General features: G+C 41.5%; 1 protein-coding gene across 1 annotated transcript in view; it reads right to left on the bottom strand.

The window, feature by feature from the left end:
- Positions 1-567: 567 nt before the first annotated feature.
- The window catches only part of B4GALT1 (beta-1,4-galactosyltransferase 1), a 47,994-nt gene continuing 28,520 nt past the window's right edge, over positions 568-20,041 (bottom strand). The window contains exons 3-6 of the mRNA XM_032212667.1: positions 15,391-15,578; positions 13,850-13,972; positions 4,356-4,460; positions 568-3,106 (exon numbers count right to left, since the gene is read on the bottom strand). Of these exons, the coding sequence (XP_032068558.1) occupies positions 2,971-3,106; positions 4,356-4,460; positions 13,850-13,972; positions 15,391-15,578 (552 nt within the window). The 3' untranslated portion in view covers positions 568-2,970. The remainder of the gene's footprint in view (positions 3,107-4,355; positions 4,461-13,849; positions 13,973-15,390; positions 15,579-20,041) is intronic.

Raw genomic sequence — 20,041 nt, 5'->3', positions numbered from 1 at the left:
TCCTTTCCCTGACTGTTGAGGGATATGAATATCCCTCCAAGATACTTTCTTAAAACTGATTATTTTGCGTCCGTAAAAAAAAGGAAAGAAGGGCAGATACAGGAGAAAGCTAAATTTGAAAGTTATCTCCATCCCTGAAAATATGTGAGTTCTGAGCAGGTCCCTAATCACTGGTTAGGATCTGCTTGATAATAAAAATGCTGAAGCTGTTGGGAGGCTATTCCTTTTATAGAAGGAAACCACTGGAAACATTCTCATAGAAGCATGTAATTTTGAAAGTAAAAATCAAGGATGTTGAGTTCTGGGATGCAAATTCTACTTTGATCCTCAAGCTATGCTTCATTGTCTTCATCAACAGTTCATAATGGAGTGGGGAAATGACAATATCCCAACAGGCCATAATTTATGATTCTTCAGATATGGAGATGAATATATTTGTAAGGCAAACTGAATGTTCTTGTGAAGGCTGATTCCATAAATCAAATCTAGTTAAAACATGACGTCGCCTGTCACTTAGGCTAATTTAATGGTACTAACATGCCATTTTATGCTGCATTTGTTTTAGCCTATTCCCCTATAATATTTTTAACAGTAAAATCCAGCAGCAGACTTCAAGTTTTACACAAAACACTGAGAAAATACACCTTTGTTTGACATTTTGTAACATTTAGGCTTTTACAATAGTAAACATTCCTGACAAATCATTTTAAAAACCAAAAGGCACTTTATAAAACCAGAATTGAAAATATTTGCCATGCTCCAATACGAAAAAGATTTCATTAGAGCAGTAGAACATGAAACAAAATTTTCCATTCACATGTAAGGCAATCTGGCAATAACCTGGTTCTTAAATGGATCATGTTTATTTTGCAGTATCAAGAACTGGCTTCACTGAGGAAATTCTATTTGAACTGTTCTCTTATCTTAGAGATTATGCTACTGGTTATTGGCACACCTCTCTGCTACAATTTTGCCAGGTAGAGCAAAAAGAAAGTTAAAAAGTCCTCCCCACTTCCATAGAAGGTCTCTGATGAACTAGTTAATGCACCCCAAATCTTCAGGTTATTATTTACCTCTGCCTGGCTGAATTCCTTGCAAGCAACATATTGCTTACAACCAGACGTATTTGTACTTTTAGCCCTCAAAAAGTTTGCCCTGCTCACTACAGGGTCTAGTTCCTGGGGCCATTTTCATTTCTGTGCTCCTACTACAACCTGAGTAGGCTTTACACCCCAATATCACACGTACACATACAAACTCAAGCAATAAATGGTCCCAATAGGCTTAGGATATTCTTCATCTGAACTTTGTTGGAAGGCTGAGCCCCATCTATATGATTTAACTAAGCAAGAACTTTGCCTTTTTTTTAATCTAGAAAACTGACTGGCTCCTTCCACCACCTGTATTTAGAGAAAATCTGGAAGCATAACTTCCCATTGGATGAGGAAATCCCAGCAGACTGACTCAGAGTTGACAAGTTCTGGTCAGTTGGAGAGTAATGCTGTCTCGCTCTTGCCAAATATCCATTTCCCCATTCTTGTTCTTAAGACAAGGTCGACTCTGCAGAATTAGCTTGGGAGAGACCCCATCAGTGTTCCACAGGAACAGAGATGTTTCTCACATGAATAAATACAATGCTCAGTTTAATTCCAAAGCAGATGTTTTGCAGGCCATCTGTTTGAGCATTACACACAGGCTTTGTCCTTTTAAAATACTTCTAGAAGTGGCTCATTTTCAAACAGCAACAGCACATAAGCAAGCTAAAGTTTATGTATTGCTGTCCTAGCAATATTCTGCCTCCATGGACCAACCCATGAACGATGCCTTCCACCTATCAGCATCCCTTGTGCCTTTGAAGCTGATATTCGCAGGTCACACCACAATGTCTTGGCACCGAGTGTGAGACTTGGATGCACATCTTCTCCTTTCTATATCTTAGGGAAGGGATGCTGCGTGATCTGGGTTATAGTGTACATTTTAACCTGACTTCTCCACAATCACCCAATTAGATCCAGAAAAAATTAGGAAGCTTCAATTAGCAACCTAACATGATTGGGTTAGGAAAGGATAGGATGAAACAGTTTCATTCATATTTTCATCCCATAGTGCAGTGAGCCCAATGTAAAAACTGGGCTTATGATCCTATTAGATAAAGCAAGCACCATGGTTTCAAGATTTTGGCTTGCTGATACACTGTTGGGCAAAGAGGCCTGCATTATTTAAATCTCCATGCCAGCAGAACAAAATGCAAAGCTGTTTGTTTTGAGGTTTCTAGTTCCTGTTCTCCCCATGGAAGATTTCAGACAAGAAGGAACAATTTTGACATGATTTGGGGAAGATAAATCAAAGTATGTAAACTCAAATCACTTTAGCAGCATTTTCCAATCCTTCCATTTGTACCCACAGCAGTGAATTTTCATACAGTGATCCAATTTTTAAATTAAATTGGGAAAAGAGCAGGAAGAAAGGGAAATGACTTACCACTGCAGAATATTTCACAATTTGGAAACAAAAACGTTCTCAAATTGTGACCCTCATTATTTTAAAGTGGAGAGAATGCTCATCAAATACATAGGCCTCTATCCACTAGGAATCCTTCTTAGGTTAGCTTCCTAACATAAAAGAGAACATTTTGGAAAGAAAAAAAAAGAATGCTTCAATACAACTTTCATTCTTTTTTGTGACACTTGCATGGGAAAATTTCCAAGGGGAGTGAGCACCTAAGTCTCCAACCATTCCCTGAAAATTCATATATTTACAACTTCTATTTATCGTTTATAAAGTTTTTAAAAATGAAAAAAAGCAAACTCTGGGGTTAAAATTCTCACTTGTCTGCCAATTGCAAGGTCTCAGGATGACAAAACAGGTGTCTGTCTTTCAAGTTGATTGCATAAAATCATTTATAAAATGCTGAAAAGTTGAATTGTCACTTTTTGGGTATTCCAAGTCTTCTATTGCATTTCTGCCACATTAGCTTTTTGGTGATCCAATATTCACTGTGATTTTTGTATATAATTGAAATTTATCAGTTTTTATTACGGTGTAAGTCAGAGAGTTTAGACCATCAGATTTCATTGTTTCCTTTGTATGAGCAATTTTGTTAAACCTGTGAAAATAAGGTAGACAGAGTTGGTAAATATCAATTTGTGATTAGTATCGCCATTGGCCTTCTGCAAATGTTAATTGATTTGCATAAAATTGTATTTTGTATTTCACTTCCCTCTTACATATATATTTTTGCTAAGTGTTTCTCAGAAGAAGAATATAAAAAGTTCTGTACTCAAAGGTTAAAAATTTAGTGGCAAAAAGACTGTGTTCATAGAACAGAATTACTGATATATAACATACATTTGGTGTAGAGCAGTAGTTAGAATGTAGTATTGCAGGCAAAGTCTGCCTAAAGCCTAGAGTTCAAACCTGACGGACTCAAGGTTGACTCAGCCTTCCATCCTTCAGAGATCGGTAAAATGAGGACTCAGATTATTGGGGGCAATATGCTGACATTATAAACTGAGAGTGCTGTAAAGTACTATGGAGAGGTATATAAGTCTAAGTGCTCTTGCTATACTTTAATTAGTATCCTGCCTTTATCATTTTTACAAATAACTAAAGTGGGCAAACATATCCAATATACTTTCCTCCTACTATTTTCTCCACAACAACAACCCTGTAAGGTAGGCTAGGCTGAAAGAGAGTGACGGGCCTAAGGTCACTTAGTTGGTTTTCATGGCTAATGCAGGACTTGAACTCACAGTCCCCCAGTTTGCAGCCTGGTGCTTAACCACTAGACCAAGCTGACTCTTTTGTTATATGTAGTAGTCCAACTATGGAAACTATGTTTTTGCTTTGGCTCCACTTTTGATTATGAGAATTTAGAATTCAGCTGAAACTGATTATGTTATTGGACTTGTGCTGGGCAGACCCAGGTTCTAGTCTACTATTAATCATAGATCTTTCTTTGAACCAGTCCAGACTACTTCAAAAAGTTGTTGGAGGTAATGGGAAGAAAGTTTACTATATATGTTACCTTGAATTCCTGAATAAAATACAGGATATAAATATAACAAACAAAATGTTGCTAAGTTTTGTTTTCCAGTTGTGAATACACAACAGAGGCTGTTCGAAACACATCAGAAGTATTGCATTCCTTGTCTTCTAAAATGGCTTTATTGAACATCATCCCAGGATTTTTTATAGTCCTAAAAGACAGACTTAGTATTTTAAAGGATCCCTATATATTTATATAAATAAAAATAAGGCTATTTCATGATCAAATATCTATTTCCGGAGGATCAGAAGAAAGTTAATAAAGGCTACTTGGATCTGTGCGGGCAGAAGCAGCATGAAGGACCTACCTCTGTGGATTGGGCTCATTTTTAGTGTCTCTCATGTGGCGAATCATTCGACATTTTCCAATTGCAGCATCTGGGCGGGAAATCCCCATGCCTTTAAAAACCAATCTGCAAAAGCAAATAAAAGATAAGATTTCTTTTATGTAAACAATTTTCTCTTTTCTTCTTTTAAGGAGGCATAGTTTAGCAATCTCCTTATCTCATTTTGTTGCCATTATTTATAAAGAACGTTGGTCCTTGCCTGAACGTTTAGTTTCTGTAGTGTAGGTGGGAGGGGCTACAGCAGGGTTTGTTACAGCCTGATTGGTCCAGAGACTGAGGGATTTTTCTTAATATATCCTCCTTTCCCTCCTGGCTCCCAGTTTCATGAGGTCGAATGGAACAGCTGATAGCTTTATGTAAGGAGATAACATCCCAAGAACGGAAAAAAACAACAATAGCAAGAACAACAGTCACAATAACACAACCTCCCCGACTCCATTGAAACATTGAGGGTGGGAAAGTAGCCCCTCCCACCTACACTACAGAAAAGAAATGTTCAGGTAAGGACCAATGTTCTTTTTCCTGTAGTTCCAGTGGGAGGGGCTACAGCGGGGACATATCCAAGCTAAGTCCCAGAGTGGGTTGATGATCCCGGGGGAGGGGGGTCGCTACTTGTTGGAGTACCCTACGGCCAAAGGCTACGTCCACCGAAGTAAAACGATCAAGGTGATAGTGACGAATAAAGAGAGAGGGAGAGGCCCAGGTGGCTGCTCGACAAATGTCCTCCAGCGGGGCCCTAATAGCCCAGGCAGCCGTGGTGGCCGCACTTCTGGTGGAGTGGGCGATGATGCCCTGTGGAGGTACCTGGTGAATGGCTTGATAAGCCTCCATGATGGCCTGTCTCACCCACCTGCCAATGGTGGCGGAGGACACCCTAGCCCCCAATGACTTAACTTGGAAGGACAGGAACAAGGCCTCCGACCGCCTGAAGGGAGATGTACGTCTGAGGTAAATGCAGGGCACGACGCATATCCAAGCTGGTGATTGAGTCTCGAAAATGCAGCAAGGCTAGGTGGGCCACCTTCAGCTCCAGCCAATTGATATTGTGGCGCAGGTCGGACTTTGACCATTGGCCTTGCGCCAGGCTGGTCCCCATCACCGCTCCCCAACAGAAGAGGCTGGCATCTGTCATGATGGAGATGCGCTCCAGTTCCCAGAACTCGGCCTCACGGTTCAAAGACGGGGACAACCATGACTTCAGGGACCAGCGGAGTTCCGGTGAAAGATGGAGTGCGGGTAGTTGCTCATCCGCCGCCGTTGGAATGGAATGAGTGTCCACTGTAGTGTTCCGGAGTGCAGGCGGGCCCACGGAAGAATCCCTATGCATGACACCATCTTGCCCAGCAGTTGTGTCAAGGTCAGGATGGAAGCTGACCGACTTGCGCGGACATGCAATGCCAATGTTTGTAGGCTTGTCAGACGTTCTAGTGAAAGGCGAACCAGTCCCGTTATTGAGTCTATCACGGTGCCTAAGTGGAGGATTCTCGTCGAAGGGGAGAGGTGACTCTTGGGGAAGTTGATGGAAAACCCCAGGGACTGTAATGATCAGATGGTGACCTGCAGATCCAGATTCGCCTGCGTGCGGGACTGGGCAAGAACGAGCATGTCGTCTAGGTAACAATGGAGTCTCATCGTCCGGGAGCGTAGGTGAGCCGCCATCGCCACCAGGACTTTTGTGACGTTCGGGGGGCGGAGGCCAGACCAAATGGAAGTGCCCTGTACTGAAAGTGACGACGAGCTCTTGGGAACAACAAATAGATTTGAGTAAACGCTTTGTCTCCATTCCTCCAGGGGGACTGGCTCGACTGCCTGAATGTCCAGTAGGTATTGAATTGCCAGAAGCATTAGGCATAGCCTTTCTGGGTCCCTGGAGGAGGGGAAAGTTCTGAAGAGCATTGGGGAAGGAGCAAGGAACTCCAGATGGAGACCCTCCCTGACCATTGACCTGACCCAGGCATCTGGAGTTAACTGGTCCCACTGGTCTGCGAAGGATGCCAGGCGGACGCCTATGGGGAGACTCGGGTTCGAGTCATTTCCCCCTGCGGAAGGAGTGGCTGCCCCCTCCGTGAAAGGGTCATTTGGATTGACTTTGGTATCTATTTCTATCCTGATAGAACAGCCGCTGATTCTGCCTATCATACCTGTTCTGACACCCCCCTTCTCCGTCCGGGAACGAAAGCCGAAACCAACGTAAATGAGAATGTTTTTTAATCAGTCCAGACTCTCGTTGGCTGCAAGCCACATAAACAAAGAGATAAGCACTCTGGCAGCAAGTTCTACAAAACTTGGCAGCAATGCAAACAAACTCTGGCAGCAATCCAGCCTGCCAAGTTTGTTTCTTGTTAGTCCTTAATGTTGACTTCTGCAGAAGGGTGTGGCACAAGCAGTCTCTTTTATAATCAGGAGAGGATCTTAATGAGCATCAGCTGAGCATAATCACCTCCTGTAATTACGCAGTTGTTCTTGACGCCGAGTAGCCCTTCGACAGTGTGCATCCCGGAACAACTCACAGGTGTTTTCTGGATCACTCACTCTTGTCTCCTTCCCACTGATCTAAGGCTCAGGCGCCACCTGGTGGCCAACCAGTCTCTCCGCGCCCTGCTCGGAGTTGGAACCCTGTCCAGTGTCCTCCGCATCCTCCAGGGCCGACTCATAAGACCCCTCGCTGTCGGAGTCTGGTGGCAGCTCCATTGGCTTCTGCTGAGCCACAACACATACCTATAGGGGGCATACCGCTGCTGACGGTAATCCTGGTCTGGATTCCTAAAAGAAGGGGGCTTACGGTATGAAGACAGACGACTGTCCAGCTTCTTGGTGTTTGAAGGTAGGACCTTCTTCTTATCCTTGTTCTCGACAAGAATAGGATCAAGGGACACCCCAAAAAGGTTAGGCCCAGAGAAGGGAGCTGTTGCCAGGTTCCATTTGGACTTGTTGTCTATTTGCCAGTTGCGGAGCCACAGGAGCCTCCTGGCCGTCACAGAGGTGGAAAGAGCTCTGGAAGCGAATTTGATAGAATCCAGGGTGGCGTCTGCTGAGAACTGGGTGGCAGAAATGATTTTGGTGAGGTCTTGGTGAAGACGCTCATCCTGGATTGGGATACGATCCTGGAATTGTCAAAGCCACATGACTGTCGTGCGGTTGAAATAGGTCGCTGCCGCGGCCACCTTAATGGTCCAGGCAGAAGCGTTAAAGTTCTTACGAAGAGTATGCTCCGCACGCTTGTCCTCTGGCTTCAGTTTGCCTGCCATGTCCTCTGAGACTATAGTGGAGGCAATGGCCAAACGGGCCACTGGGGCATCCATTGTGGGGAGTTGCAAGGTCTGGGCAAAGGCTTGCTCCATGTTGCAGTATCGTTTATCGTAATTCGTAATTTAATGGGTTTATACGCCGCCCAATCCCAGGGGGACTCAGGGCGGCTTACAAATACGAATGAAATAAAAAAATAACATACAGGGGGAGAATACAAACATTAACAAACAGTTTAAAAACCCAACATACATCCGGTTTAATTGCGGGTTGATCTCCGTTATCATTGCCCCCTGGGTTGGGCAAGGAAGAAGGCCTTACCCACTGGTTCTGTACTACTTCGAGAAAGAGAGGAGGAGCTGGAACTTCCTCCTTATCCGTATTGGGATTTATAAATATGGCCAAATTCGGATCCCTGTGCTGAGATACCGGGGGAGGCATGCTTAAAGGCGGGGGGAGGAAAAAGCCCTGGGGAGGCTGGGGCTTCCGAGGGGGCTGCATCTTCATCCTCTGAGAAGCCCAGGTCTGGGTGTGTGGCCTCCCCCAAGATGGAACCCTTGCTGACCACTGAAGGGGAAGGAGGCCTAGAAATCTCGTGCCCTCTGTAGGAAGACGGAGATCTCCACCTGGAAACTGCTGGAGGTCTAGACACCCCATGAGAAGGATTATCCCTCTGGCTAGGCCCGATGAAATGCCCCTAAATATTGCAGCGGAGATGAGTCTCCTGATGCTATCGGGCAATTGATCCAAATCCTCTAGTTCCTCATTGGAAGGGCCTTGCGAAGGGGGACCTCAGGGGGCAAGTTGGGCTGCTGGTAAGGTCCCAGGAACCCCCCTCCCCCGGGTCCTTCCCCTATAGCCTCTTGGAGATATGGGAGGAGAAGCCACACACACACCCCCGCGGATCCTGGCTGAGGAGATTGAAGGAGAGGAAGGACTGAACCCCCTGGTAGGGGAACCAGATGTTTGAGATCGGGCCTCAATGGGGGATCTGGATCTGCTGGGAGATTCAGGTCTCGATGCCTGAGCCAGCCTCTCTGCTCTGGCCACCTGTTTTTCCAGGGCTTTCTGTCTTCTAGATTCATCCCTGGCCGCAGCTCTGGAGGGGCACTGGTCGGCTGTGGGCCTGGAGGCCGCTGCCCTGGGCCTAAGCCTGCCCTGGCCCTCCTCTGCAAGATCCTTGGGGCATATCAGAAGTTGTTGAGGCCATGACTCACTCACATGTCTTCAATGTTTCTGATTCCATCTGTCCTTGTTCTGAGGCCTCCACTTGCTTGGGCGCTACCGGAGGTGCGGAATGAGGCCACTGCCCATGAGGTCGCACCAAGATGGCCACCGCGTCTTGTGGGTAAGGCGCACATGGCTCTGAGGGGTTAGCCTCACAATGAGCCGGGTCCTGAGACCCTCGCACCAGCCTCTGGACAGTCTGGGGCCACTCTTGCCGCTGTGGATGCTTTCATGCTGGCTTTTCTTTTCCCTGGGGCTGTTCTGCCCACTGCCATCGACAACAGAGGCAGCACGTGCTCCTCATGAAGCCCGGCAATCTCTCGGGCCGCTAGGGAAACCCAGCAGTACCAGACCGCACTGAAGGAGCTGGGCGGCCACTGCTTGAGGAAAGGGCCGCTGGGTGCCGCACTTAAGCCGCCGTTCCAGAATTAGACTGGGAAAACGGTCCCTGCTGAGAACGGAGGGAATCGACTGCCTTCCGGAGGCTGCAGAGCCATGAGGAAAAGCCTCAATCTCTCGGGAGACCTAATCTCCCTGAATCCAGCCAAGTGCCAAATTAATAATTTACAATATCCAATTTAAATGTCAATTTAGATTTAACCTTAAACACGATGAAACCTCACTGGAGCCACCAGCTATAGTGCTTGGACCAAAAGACTGAGGGAAACTGGGAGCCAGAAGGGAAAGGAGGATATATTAAGAAAAATCACTCAGTCTCTGGACCAATCTGGCTGTAACAAACCCTGCTGTAGCCCCTCCCACCGGAACTACAGGAAAACAGCATATTCTAGAAATTATGTGGAACTAAATGAGGAAATTCAGCTGCCACCCTCAGGTCATCAGACACTAGGGTTTGTCTACTCTGTGGTGAGAACAGTGGTTAAAATGCAGTACTGTAGGCTATCTCTGCTGGCTGCCAGCTGCCTGCAGTTCAGCATTTCGAATGTCACCGGCTCAAGGTTGACTCAGCCTTCCATCCTTCTGAGATCGGTAAAATTAAGACCCAGATTCTTGGGGAAAATATGCTGACTCTGTAAACCACTTAGAGAGGGCTATAAAGCACTGTGAAGCGATATATCAGTCTAAGTGTTATTGCTATTGCTACTCCGCAGCAGAATACTGTGTCCTTGTTTGGCTTAACAGCTGCCATACAAGTAAGTTAGATGCCAGACTCAACTACACCATGAGGATTATAAGCGGATGTATTAAAACCACTGCTGACTTCCTGTTCTGAGCCATATAGCATTACCACCTTTATGAAGGCAAGGTGCACTAGTGAGAGAATACAGAAAAATTATGAACAATTCACCTCCACCAGTGCAGCTGACCTTCCTCATCCATCAAGCTGGAAGATTCAAATCCAGGAAGCCCCCAATGACACTTGCACAACATCTGCCCAACAATTTTAATATCGATTCCCAATGGAAAGCAAAATAGGTCGCTGAATGCCCAGGCATAGGAAGACATATAAGTGACCCCATAAAAAAGGAGCCAGGCTTTGAACTATCATGTCAGCAATGAACAATGTGACAGCCCTTTAACCAAAGTTAATCATTAACTCAACCCATGATTTGTATTTCATTCTACATAAGCATTATGACTACAACAGGTACAGCAATATCAAGGAACTTCTTCCCCCATTAATTAATATGATTTAAGACTGTAGTAATTAACTGAACATCTCAAGTCAAACAGTTCTATTTTAATCCAATTTTTGTTCAAGGGCAAGGTGCCACTTAAGGATATAGAAATGATCTGCTTAGATGGTCAAAAGAGGATGAATAAGGGGAAGATCTCATGATTCTCCTTTGAAGTTCTAAAAGCCTATCCATAAGATGTCCTGCCTGCCAGGGAAGGGTTGTGTCTCAACTCCCAGCTTCTTTAAGCCTGACCTCCTTCCTATCCAGCTACTGTAGGAAAGGTGCGAACAAAAATGATTACATAAATAAATATATGTGTCCCTTGACAAAGAAGGAACAAAATAACGTTAAACGATGGTAGTGTCAGCTTAGCAACAAAGAACATGAGGGTTGAAAAACAGGTTTCAGGGCAATGGTGTAAATGAGAAACAGGAAATGCTGGTGACCTTGTAACTCTAAACATTATTGCTTTGTATGGAATAATATAGTTCTCTACTTGGGTGGAGGGGGTAGTAAAATTTGCTAAGTGTATTTCTGAGCTTCCTGAAAGAACATTTTCCTCTAAATGGTGAAAGAATTTATTTAGAATTAAAGAGCAGGACTCCTAACAGAGCCCAGAAATGTATTCTTGTATAAGCCAATGTCTGGTATTTCTCATTCCCTTGATGGTATTCTAAGAATACCATCTAAAAATCCTGGTGACCGCTAAATGCTGAGCATATTTTCCTTCTGTCTGCCAAACTTAACACCTCTTGACATAAAACGCTTCCTGCTCATCCCAAACACAATGTGCACCTAATAGTATGTGCCAAGGAAACAAGTATTCAAAGGGTTTGAGTAGAAACACTATGTGCTTTGTTGCTAAAGTCTTGACCCAACAGCAGGCAGACAGCTTCTCACTTGGTATAAATCAAGAGACCAGTGCTAGAAGACAAGGAGAGCAGTGACCCTTGAATAGCATGGAGCACGGAGCAATGTCCCTGAATCATCTGATTTCTAAAACAGCAAGAAAAGGAACATTGCAAGGCTCCCTGGTTCCCTCTGAAAGCAGGTCACTCCAGTTTACTTTGTAGCTGCCATACAAACGTTTGTTCTCTAAAATCAATACTATTAGAAAGGAGAATGCAAGTGTTCATGGTCTGTAAATATTTTGAATATTTAAACTTTCATTTAAAGCAGGAGTGCCAAACTCAAGGCCCGTGAGCTGGATCTGGCCCACGGGGTGCTTAAATCTGGCCCACGGGGCCAGCCTGGAAATAGCAAAGGATCAGCCCACAGTGGCTCTGTTAGTGAAAATGGGGCATGGGGGTGACCCCTACGTCCCATTTTTGGCCTGGATAGCCTCCTGCCTGACAAAATGGGGGCCACCCCTGGCCACCCCACACCCTGTTTTGGCAGGCAGGGTGCTGCAGGAGGCTGTCCATCCCATTTCCTCCCCCACCCCCCGCCGGCCCATGTAGGACAACTACAATGCTGATCCAGCCCTCCAAGAAATCCAGTTAAACACCCCTGATTTAAAGGAATAAAAATACAACTATCCCATAGTGAATAGTTATAGCTTTATCTAAAAAGAAGAAACGTCCACTAGAGTGTCATCTAAAGCCAATGTGCCAAGGTGTTTCTTAAAATGTTCCAATCTGAGTTAAAGAAGGCATTTGGATTTGTTCCAGAGCAAACAAGGAGCAAGTTCACATATGCAGCTGATTCAGAAAAGCAGAACTTCCATATAATTTAGCACAGATTCTAGATTCAGAATGTCCATTTTAAAATAGACCTGTGATCAACAAGATGTTGGACTTTCACAAAACTTAAATCCTTTCAATTTAGATCTCTAATTCAATGCCTCCCTTATAGGCATTATGATTGTATATCACAGCAAGTCACATAAAAACAATAACTCGGAATCATGCATGTCATTTAGAAGCTGGAAAAGTCCTTGAAACCTGCACAGAAAATGTAGGAATGATACAGGACATCCGTGTGGTAATCAATTATCCTGTAGTAGGGGTAGACTTTCAATATCTTTATGTTCAGAGTATCTTTCTGAATTCCTTATAGTTGGTATTCACTTGAGATTTCAAGCTGGAAAATGCACAGGATATTTACTAAGGACTCATTATTTTGGTGAGGGGAGTTCTTATTGATTTTATTGCACAACAACCTTGGCTTTATATTTTATTGTGTAATCCAACTAAAATATCACAATACAGATGAGGTGGCAGGGGCAGGGAAAAGAACTTGGTCGTAGAGTTATTTTAAAATGTTCTTCTAAGCATAAGCAAAGTGCTGAAAGAATGCTACTCTTTGGTGCATATGCTCTCAGTGTACATAAAAGATGATGTATATTGTCTTTTTATGTACACTGAGAGCATATGTATCAAAGACAAATTCCTTGTGTGTCCAATCACATTTGGCCAATAAAAAATTCTATTCTATTCTACTGAGTCAGAACATCCTAATGAAAATAAAATTTAAAAACCCTTATGATATCTTGATTGCAGAATTTGGACGTAGTCCTACAGTTATAAATACTAACATAAGCAATCATTTTATTTGAAGCAAGATATAGATTTGTTTAAGAAATGGGTGATAGAAGATTGTCAGCTGTATCAAAACTGCATCTTGAAGAAAAGAGAACACAAGGAAGGGAGATCACTTTAAAAAACAAAAAAATCATTTCACTAACAGGTAAGAAACTGACACAGGTGCAAGTATGAAAACCTCTTGCCATTTACAGTAGTCTCAACAAGGCTCCTAGCTGATACAATACACTGTCAGGGTGACAGAAATAGATGCACTTAATAGGAGAGAGGTGGACTAATATTTGAAAAATAAATGTATCTTCTACAACCCTCTTCTAGATTGGTACTCAGAAATGATAATGGACAACGATAGGAGACGCACCACAGAAAAAAGCATGGCTTAAATAAATCAAGCTTTATTGTACATGGATTATAGGCATTCTCAACTTCAGTTTCTAAGCAAATTAATAGCCTCCAGAGATGATAATCTGAACTAAATTGATACTGACTCTTTTGTCCACATTTGGGCTGTGAATGATTGTTGCTCTAAGTCAAAGATGGCTTGAAGGCCCTAAGGCCTTCCTTAGGCCACTGTAGCCAAGTTTGTCAAGACAAACTCTTCACATGCAAATATTTCTTGAACACCAATTCTGGATTTGCATTCTTGTACCCATAAGGCTACATATCAGAGCAACATTAGAAGAAACCGTAAATCAACAAATGGCACAGAGAGAAACTACTGTACCGGGCACAACTCCCAAAACTAAACAACATACCAAGCCCCAAATTCAACATTAACTAAAAAGATGAGAGATCTTACCTGTTATAAATGTCATCATCTTCGCCACCCCAGCCCCAATAATTATTGGGAAAACCATTGATTTTTTGGAATTGTTCCTTACTTAAAGCAGACACACCTCCAAAATACTGATTGTAAGGTAAGCTGGAAGAGACAAAGATAAATTGTTCATTTAAATTCATGTGATCATAGAGAAGCTTGGATTATATCTCTAGTCACAATTCTAGATAGATGTGATCCAGTGGTGGGTTGCAGGCGGTACGCCCCAGTACGGGTGTACTGGTGCCTACCAGGAGCACCGGGTACCATTCCGGTACGGTGCTCCGGAGGGCCCGTCAGCCTGTCCTCCTGTATTTGAGCTCTTCGGCACTTCCACGCACGCCACGTACGGCATCTGCACAATGCTCCACCGAACAGCTGGAGCATCAGGAAGGCTAATGGAGGCGTCGCAAGAGGTAAGGACGCATGGCACACTGCACACATTCATATGGTGGATGCTGGGCCCCATTGCACCATACCGAGTGCACCGGGATTCGGAACCCACCACTGATGTGATCAGAAAAAGTAACATGCCGCCTCGGACTCCTGTAAACTTGTCTATGCCAATATATAAAACCGTGTTTTCTGAAATCTCTGAGTTCCGAATTCATCAAAACCATTTTTCAAGTTGGAAGAAGCCATAACTACTTTTTTAAAAGACTGGAAATCTTTTATGGAGATTTTGATGAAAATGGAAAAAAATGAGCTCTATGGTTCATTTTTATAGTTTATTATATAGGAAGAATAATTCTGTAATTTGAGAGTATGGAAACAGTACTAGTTATGTTTGTAACTGATACAAAGATCATAAATTGTTTTTTTTAACTTTCTTCTCTTTCTTCTTCTGAATTTACAGCATATTGTTGTTCACTTTTTTCTGTTTTTCTTTCCTATCTTTATATATCTTTTTCGCTTTTCTATATATTATTTCATTTTTCTATAGTTTTAATTTTGTAAAAAAAAGTTTTTCATTAAATTTATATTATTATACTACATATAAACATATACATATTTATAGATGTGTGTCTTTGTGAATAAATTTTATACACACACATATGTATTTGCATCTGTATACATGTACTATTATTCAAGCTTAACTGAACTGTCAGCAACATCTAGGTAACCTTGTCTGAGCTCGGAGGGCAACCTCAGAAGGTAAGGTGGAGACTGGTTAGCACTTAGATGGGAATATAAAGTTGGAAGCTAGACTGGACAGTTAAAAAAGTAAGAATAATTAGAATGTCATTAGAACAGATGCCAGATTTAATTGTGACACAAGCTATATCTAAAAAAGAATCACTTCCAAGATCCCTCTAAATATTGGTTTGGGCCCCAATGGTGAACATCCAACAGAAAATCTGCCCTCCTTCCAAAAGTATAATGCAAGTGTAGATATAGTCATATTCTGGCCTCCAGATCCTCATGACTAAAGATTATTTATTATATTCATTTGCCACCAACTCCCAATAATTCACTCATATTAGTATATGCTTTATACTAAATGTAAACAACCAACTTCTTACCGAAATCCAAATTTATCCATAGATACAGAGAGGTGCCTGGGCTGGTCGTAACACTTATAGATATTCCTGTCATCCATCGGGATTAGGTCAACATCACTAAATACAAAGCAGTCATAATCATATTCTTTCAAAGCTTCTGTGAAGCCTACATTCAGAAGCTTTGCACGATTAAATGTTTCTTCTCCATCCTAATGTAAGAAAAGGAAGAATTGTTATGAGCCTTCAAAAGATTAGTTGGTACTTCTTATTTATTACTGTACCACCCAGGGCCTTCATCAGAGGCAACATCAGAGGTGGATTGCTGCCAGTTCAGCCCGATTCACAACTGTTCAGCCCGCCATGCCCCCAAACCAGTTCCCTTGCTGCTGTTTAGCCACTGCCATTCTAGATTTTAGTGACTGCGCATGCACACTTCACTGTAAATTGTTCTGTGCATGCGCAAAGAACAATTTACATTGAACAGCACATGCACGCACTGCGCACATCTGGAATGCGGGTTGCGAACCAGCAGTAACGCCGGCAGCAACCCACCCCTGGGCAACATATACAGCACCATATACTCACATAAGCCTACAATTTGCCAGTTTTCTGTCCAGTTTGGCTTATAATTAAGACCAACAATAAAGTTTATGTGAAAGGAATGTGCTCATTTTGCATTTCAATGAACTTCCCATCAAACTATGGGAAGAGAGAAAGCATACACACAGCAAAGAATTTCACTTTGCTCTGCATCAGCCTTCTGAAATCTGGAGTTTTCTCAGTGGATTGGGGGTGCTCCTGAGATGCCCCTCCAGATAGCAGTTCATCATGTTGGTGGATGCTACTCATTTTCATATGTTAAGATGGTGTACAGTCTTGTCTCTTCTTCCCATTCAGTTACCTGAATGTTGTTAAAACATATACAGTAGTTCAGATGTTGTCCAATGAAGAACAATGTCTGCAAGCCTCATTTACAGAGGGAGGAATGGAAAACCAGCTTCCCAATAAAAATTATTTAGATCATATTTTAATGTTTACAATTACTTTAATAAAAGAGCCTGGCATCACACAAATATCTAGATCATATTTATTATAGTGGGAAGCAAAACAAAAGATTCTTTATACGTCAACTGTGTTTGTTCTCAATGTCATCACCGTTAACTTTTTCCATTCTTCCTCTCCTCTGTTTTGTTAACCAATGAAGAAACACAACTGTCGGGTTTTTTTTAAAGGGTTAAGAGTATTATTGTCCTGCTTGCTCCACAGAACCATTTTCTGGCCACGCCTGGATGGTGTGACAAAAAGCAGAGTAGAGCCAGAGCAGGATTTGGCAATCTTCAGCGGAAGAAAAGAGTACTAAAGACAAGTGGAAATGTTTGAGATAGTTATATTGAAAGTGATAAAAAAAATTAATAACTCCATACTCTTTATAATACCAGATTAGTCCCGAATACAACTAAAAGAGAGATCTGACAGAACTTTTTGTTTTGTTCTTGTGGTTGTTTTCATTGATTGATTGACTCTGCCATCAAAACAGTGTCAACTCTTAGCAAGTGCATATATTTTTTCTCCATAAATTGTTTTCACAGATTACTAAAAATAAAATGTACATTTTGGGAGTTTTGAAAATTACAATCCAGTTCTACATTTGTCGAATTTGAAATGTAATGGAAATGTTTATGACCTTGGCAAAAATTACACAGCCAAACACAGCAATGAAAATACCCTTTATGACAGTGAAGGATTAGATGAAATTACCATTCTCTCCTTCCAATTAACTCTCTTCAGAAAAACTAGTCAACCATATGATTGTGGCCACTGTTTACTGTGGATCAGTAAATAAGCAAAATAATAAAAGTAGGGGCAGAATTAGGAGGTCACTTTCACAAGATTCCCTTAAATATGAATTTTGAAGCAGCAGACTTATTAGAGGTATGTTTTGCAAATGGGACATGTTTTCATTTCTGTTTCTGTAGATTCAGCAAAGACAAACCATAATAATATCCCAGAGTGGATAAAATATTGAACTGGAAAATCAGTTACATGGGGAAGAATTATTTATTTCTAACACTAATTACTTAAGATGGATACTTTAGAGTTATTTTAAATGGATTGAGAAAGAGTTTTTATAGTCTCAAATGACAGGTTATAGTTATTCTTGCTACATTTCTCTATACAAAGTCACTGCAGCAAAACACATGCAGTTAGTTTTAGCCATTATCTCTGGTAAATCAACTATTATTTTTTTAAAAGCCAAATTTGTGTGTGGATTAATTCATTTGCAGAATTATCAGTTTACAATTTTGTATCAAGCAGAGATCTAATCAATACCAAAGATACAATTGCACATTACTTTTTTTAAATACAACTCATAATAGCATTCAAGTTTAATTAATATATTTTAACTTGAAAATGCCCTATTGAAAGAGAGGATTCTCATTTAGCTTTTTTTTCTTCTCCAAAAAAGATCAGAATTACTTTAATTCTTATTTTAGCCTTAGTACAATAGCCCTACAAAACAAAACAAAAGCTGTTATGCTAGAAGGGTGCATATAGTTTTACCTATTTTAAAAGTTTGGCTCAATTCTGGGAAAAGACTAATTCTCTATCTATTGATATTTCTAAAGAATTGTTGGATAAATCTTATTCTAAATTGAAAATTGAGACCCTGCTTAATTTTCCTCCCTGAAATGGTGAGCTAATAGTTGCTAAAACAGAAGTGTTAACTAAATGATGCAGCTTACGTCTATGGAGATTCTCAATCATCCAGGTCATGGTTGTCCCAAAGGTGCTTTTCCAAAAGGCAACTGGACTTACTTGGTGTTTTTTCCTTGAAAAGATTTTGCTTCTCATCCAAGTAGCTTCTTCAGCAGAAGTGATCGTAAGCTGCATCCCAAAGGGATGCATCTTGCAATGAATTTATTCAGTATACATTGGAGACACACTGCCAAAGCAGTAGCAGCCTTGTATAGAAATATAGCAATATGAAAGCTTCCCACCATTGAAAGCAGCAGCCTGAGCAAGTGACTGCATGGAGAAAATTCAACTCAGTTGTAAATTCCTTTCTGTATTGTACCATCTGCAAACGGTGTTGCAAAATGAAAATATGCTGGTTGCATTTCTTTGGAAACTTGTCATATGTTCTTTGTATTTTCTAGTTCAATCAACAGAAATGAAATGGCCTCCTAGAGATGAGGAAAGAATTTTCTTTGGCACAAAGTACTTTGGCAGAACAAGGCAGCTGCCAGATTCTAGCACTGGCAGCTTCAACTTTTTCAAAAAGGTGTCAGTGGAGCAGGTCATGGCCAAAAGAATCTGACCTGGAGTAGACAACTTTCTGGCCATCTGGCTTTCTCACAGTTTAGCCAAGCAAACAAGAAGATATGCTTGGATGGTCTCAGGTCAAATCCTGTCAACTGCAAAATCATTCTACAAAAGCCACCATTCCAATCTTAGCTGACAATCAGATCCAAGCTAATATACATGAACCACTTTGTATTGTACAGTATATCTCAAATCCCCCATTATAGTTTCTTCTCATCCCTCCTGGCTCTGTCTCAACATTTCCTTTTTAGGAACACGTAAATACAACAGCCAAGTTTGCAAGAGAATTTCCTGGCATGTTTTTTGAATGGCCGATCTCCTCTTTAAATTAATCATGTTAGCTTCAGCTTCCTCTCAAGGGAATAAACAAAGGCAAAAAAATAATAATAATGCAGGAAGGAACCACAAACCAAACTATGCCTTTTGACAAAGATTATGATCTTAAAAATATCTCAAATAACTTCTTCACTTCAGGCTCACATTTATGACAAAATATCCAATCAACAATAGTAAGCATTCACTTTCTCTGCCTTCCACGTTTGAATATGGAGACTTAAACCCTGAATTTCTGTCTCATCTATTCAAGCCCAACCAACTCAATGGTGATATTAAATGCCTCTTAATCTTGAGCAGCTTGAAGAGTAAAGACATTTATAGAATTATTGTTAAAATTATTGTTAAATGTCTAAAAGTCACCAAAATATATATACTTTGGAAAAGGTCTTACTTCATCTGACTTTCTTAATTAGAAAGCTTCCCATTCACTTAGTTAGCTGCTTAGACAGCTGCTGCAGGATGTGTTATTCTTCTCATTTTCAGCAGTTCCAAAGCCTGTAGCAGAATACACAGCTGATTTACATAGAAGCAACTCATTCTGCATTTAATGAGGATAACTTTCTATGTCTTCCAGATTGACAACAATCTTATCCAATTACTACACTGGAGGATGTGAAACCAGCAATCCACCTAGGTTAACATGTAATTTCATTTTCTTTCAGGAAATACAGGCATTTGTGAAATGAACTATTGGTTGAAGGACTCATACAAAAAGCCTGATTAACCTCAATGTCTCAAACCAGCGTGAGCAAAACAATAATGCATTTTATTGTGTAATTTGGTTCTGAACAATTAGGAGCAGAAATTAGGACATATTGTACCTCCAAAAAAGAATAACTGGAAAATGGATATGGGACAACAACACCCTCAAGATTAAATTCTTGCCAACCCGGAAAAAAATATTGCAAAGGTATTTGAAACTCCATCCCCCAACTGTAACGTGATGCATAAAATCTCATTTTGCAAAGCACTGGAAATTGTAGAGTGTCATTTGAGCAATTTAACCAAGTAA

Source organism: Thamnophis elegans, chromosome 3 (genome assembly GCF_009769535.1).
Source record: "Thamnophis elegans isolate rThaEle1 chromosome 3, rThaEle1.pri, whole genome shotgun sequence".
NCBI lineage: Eukaryota > Metazoa > Chordata > Lepidosauria > Squamata > Colubridae > Thamnophis > Thamnophis elegans.
The sequence above is the reverse complement of the archived record's forward strand: the minus strand, read 5'-3'. Positions and strand labels throughout refer to the sequence as shown.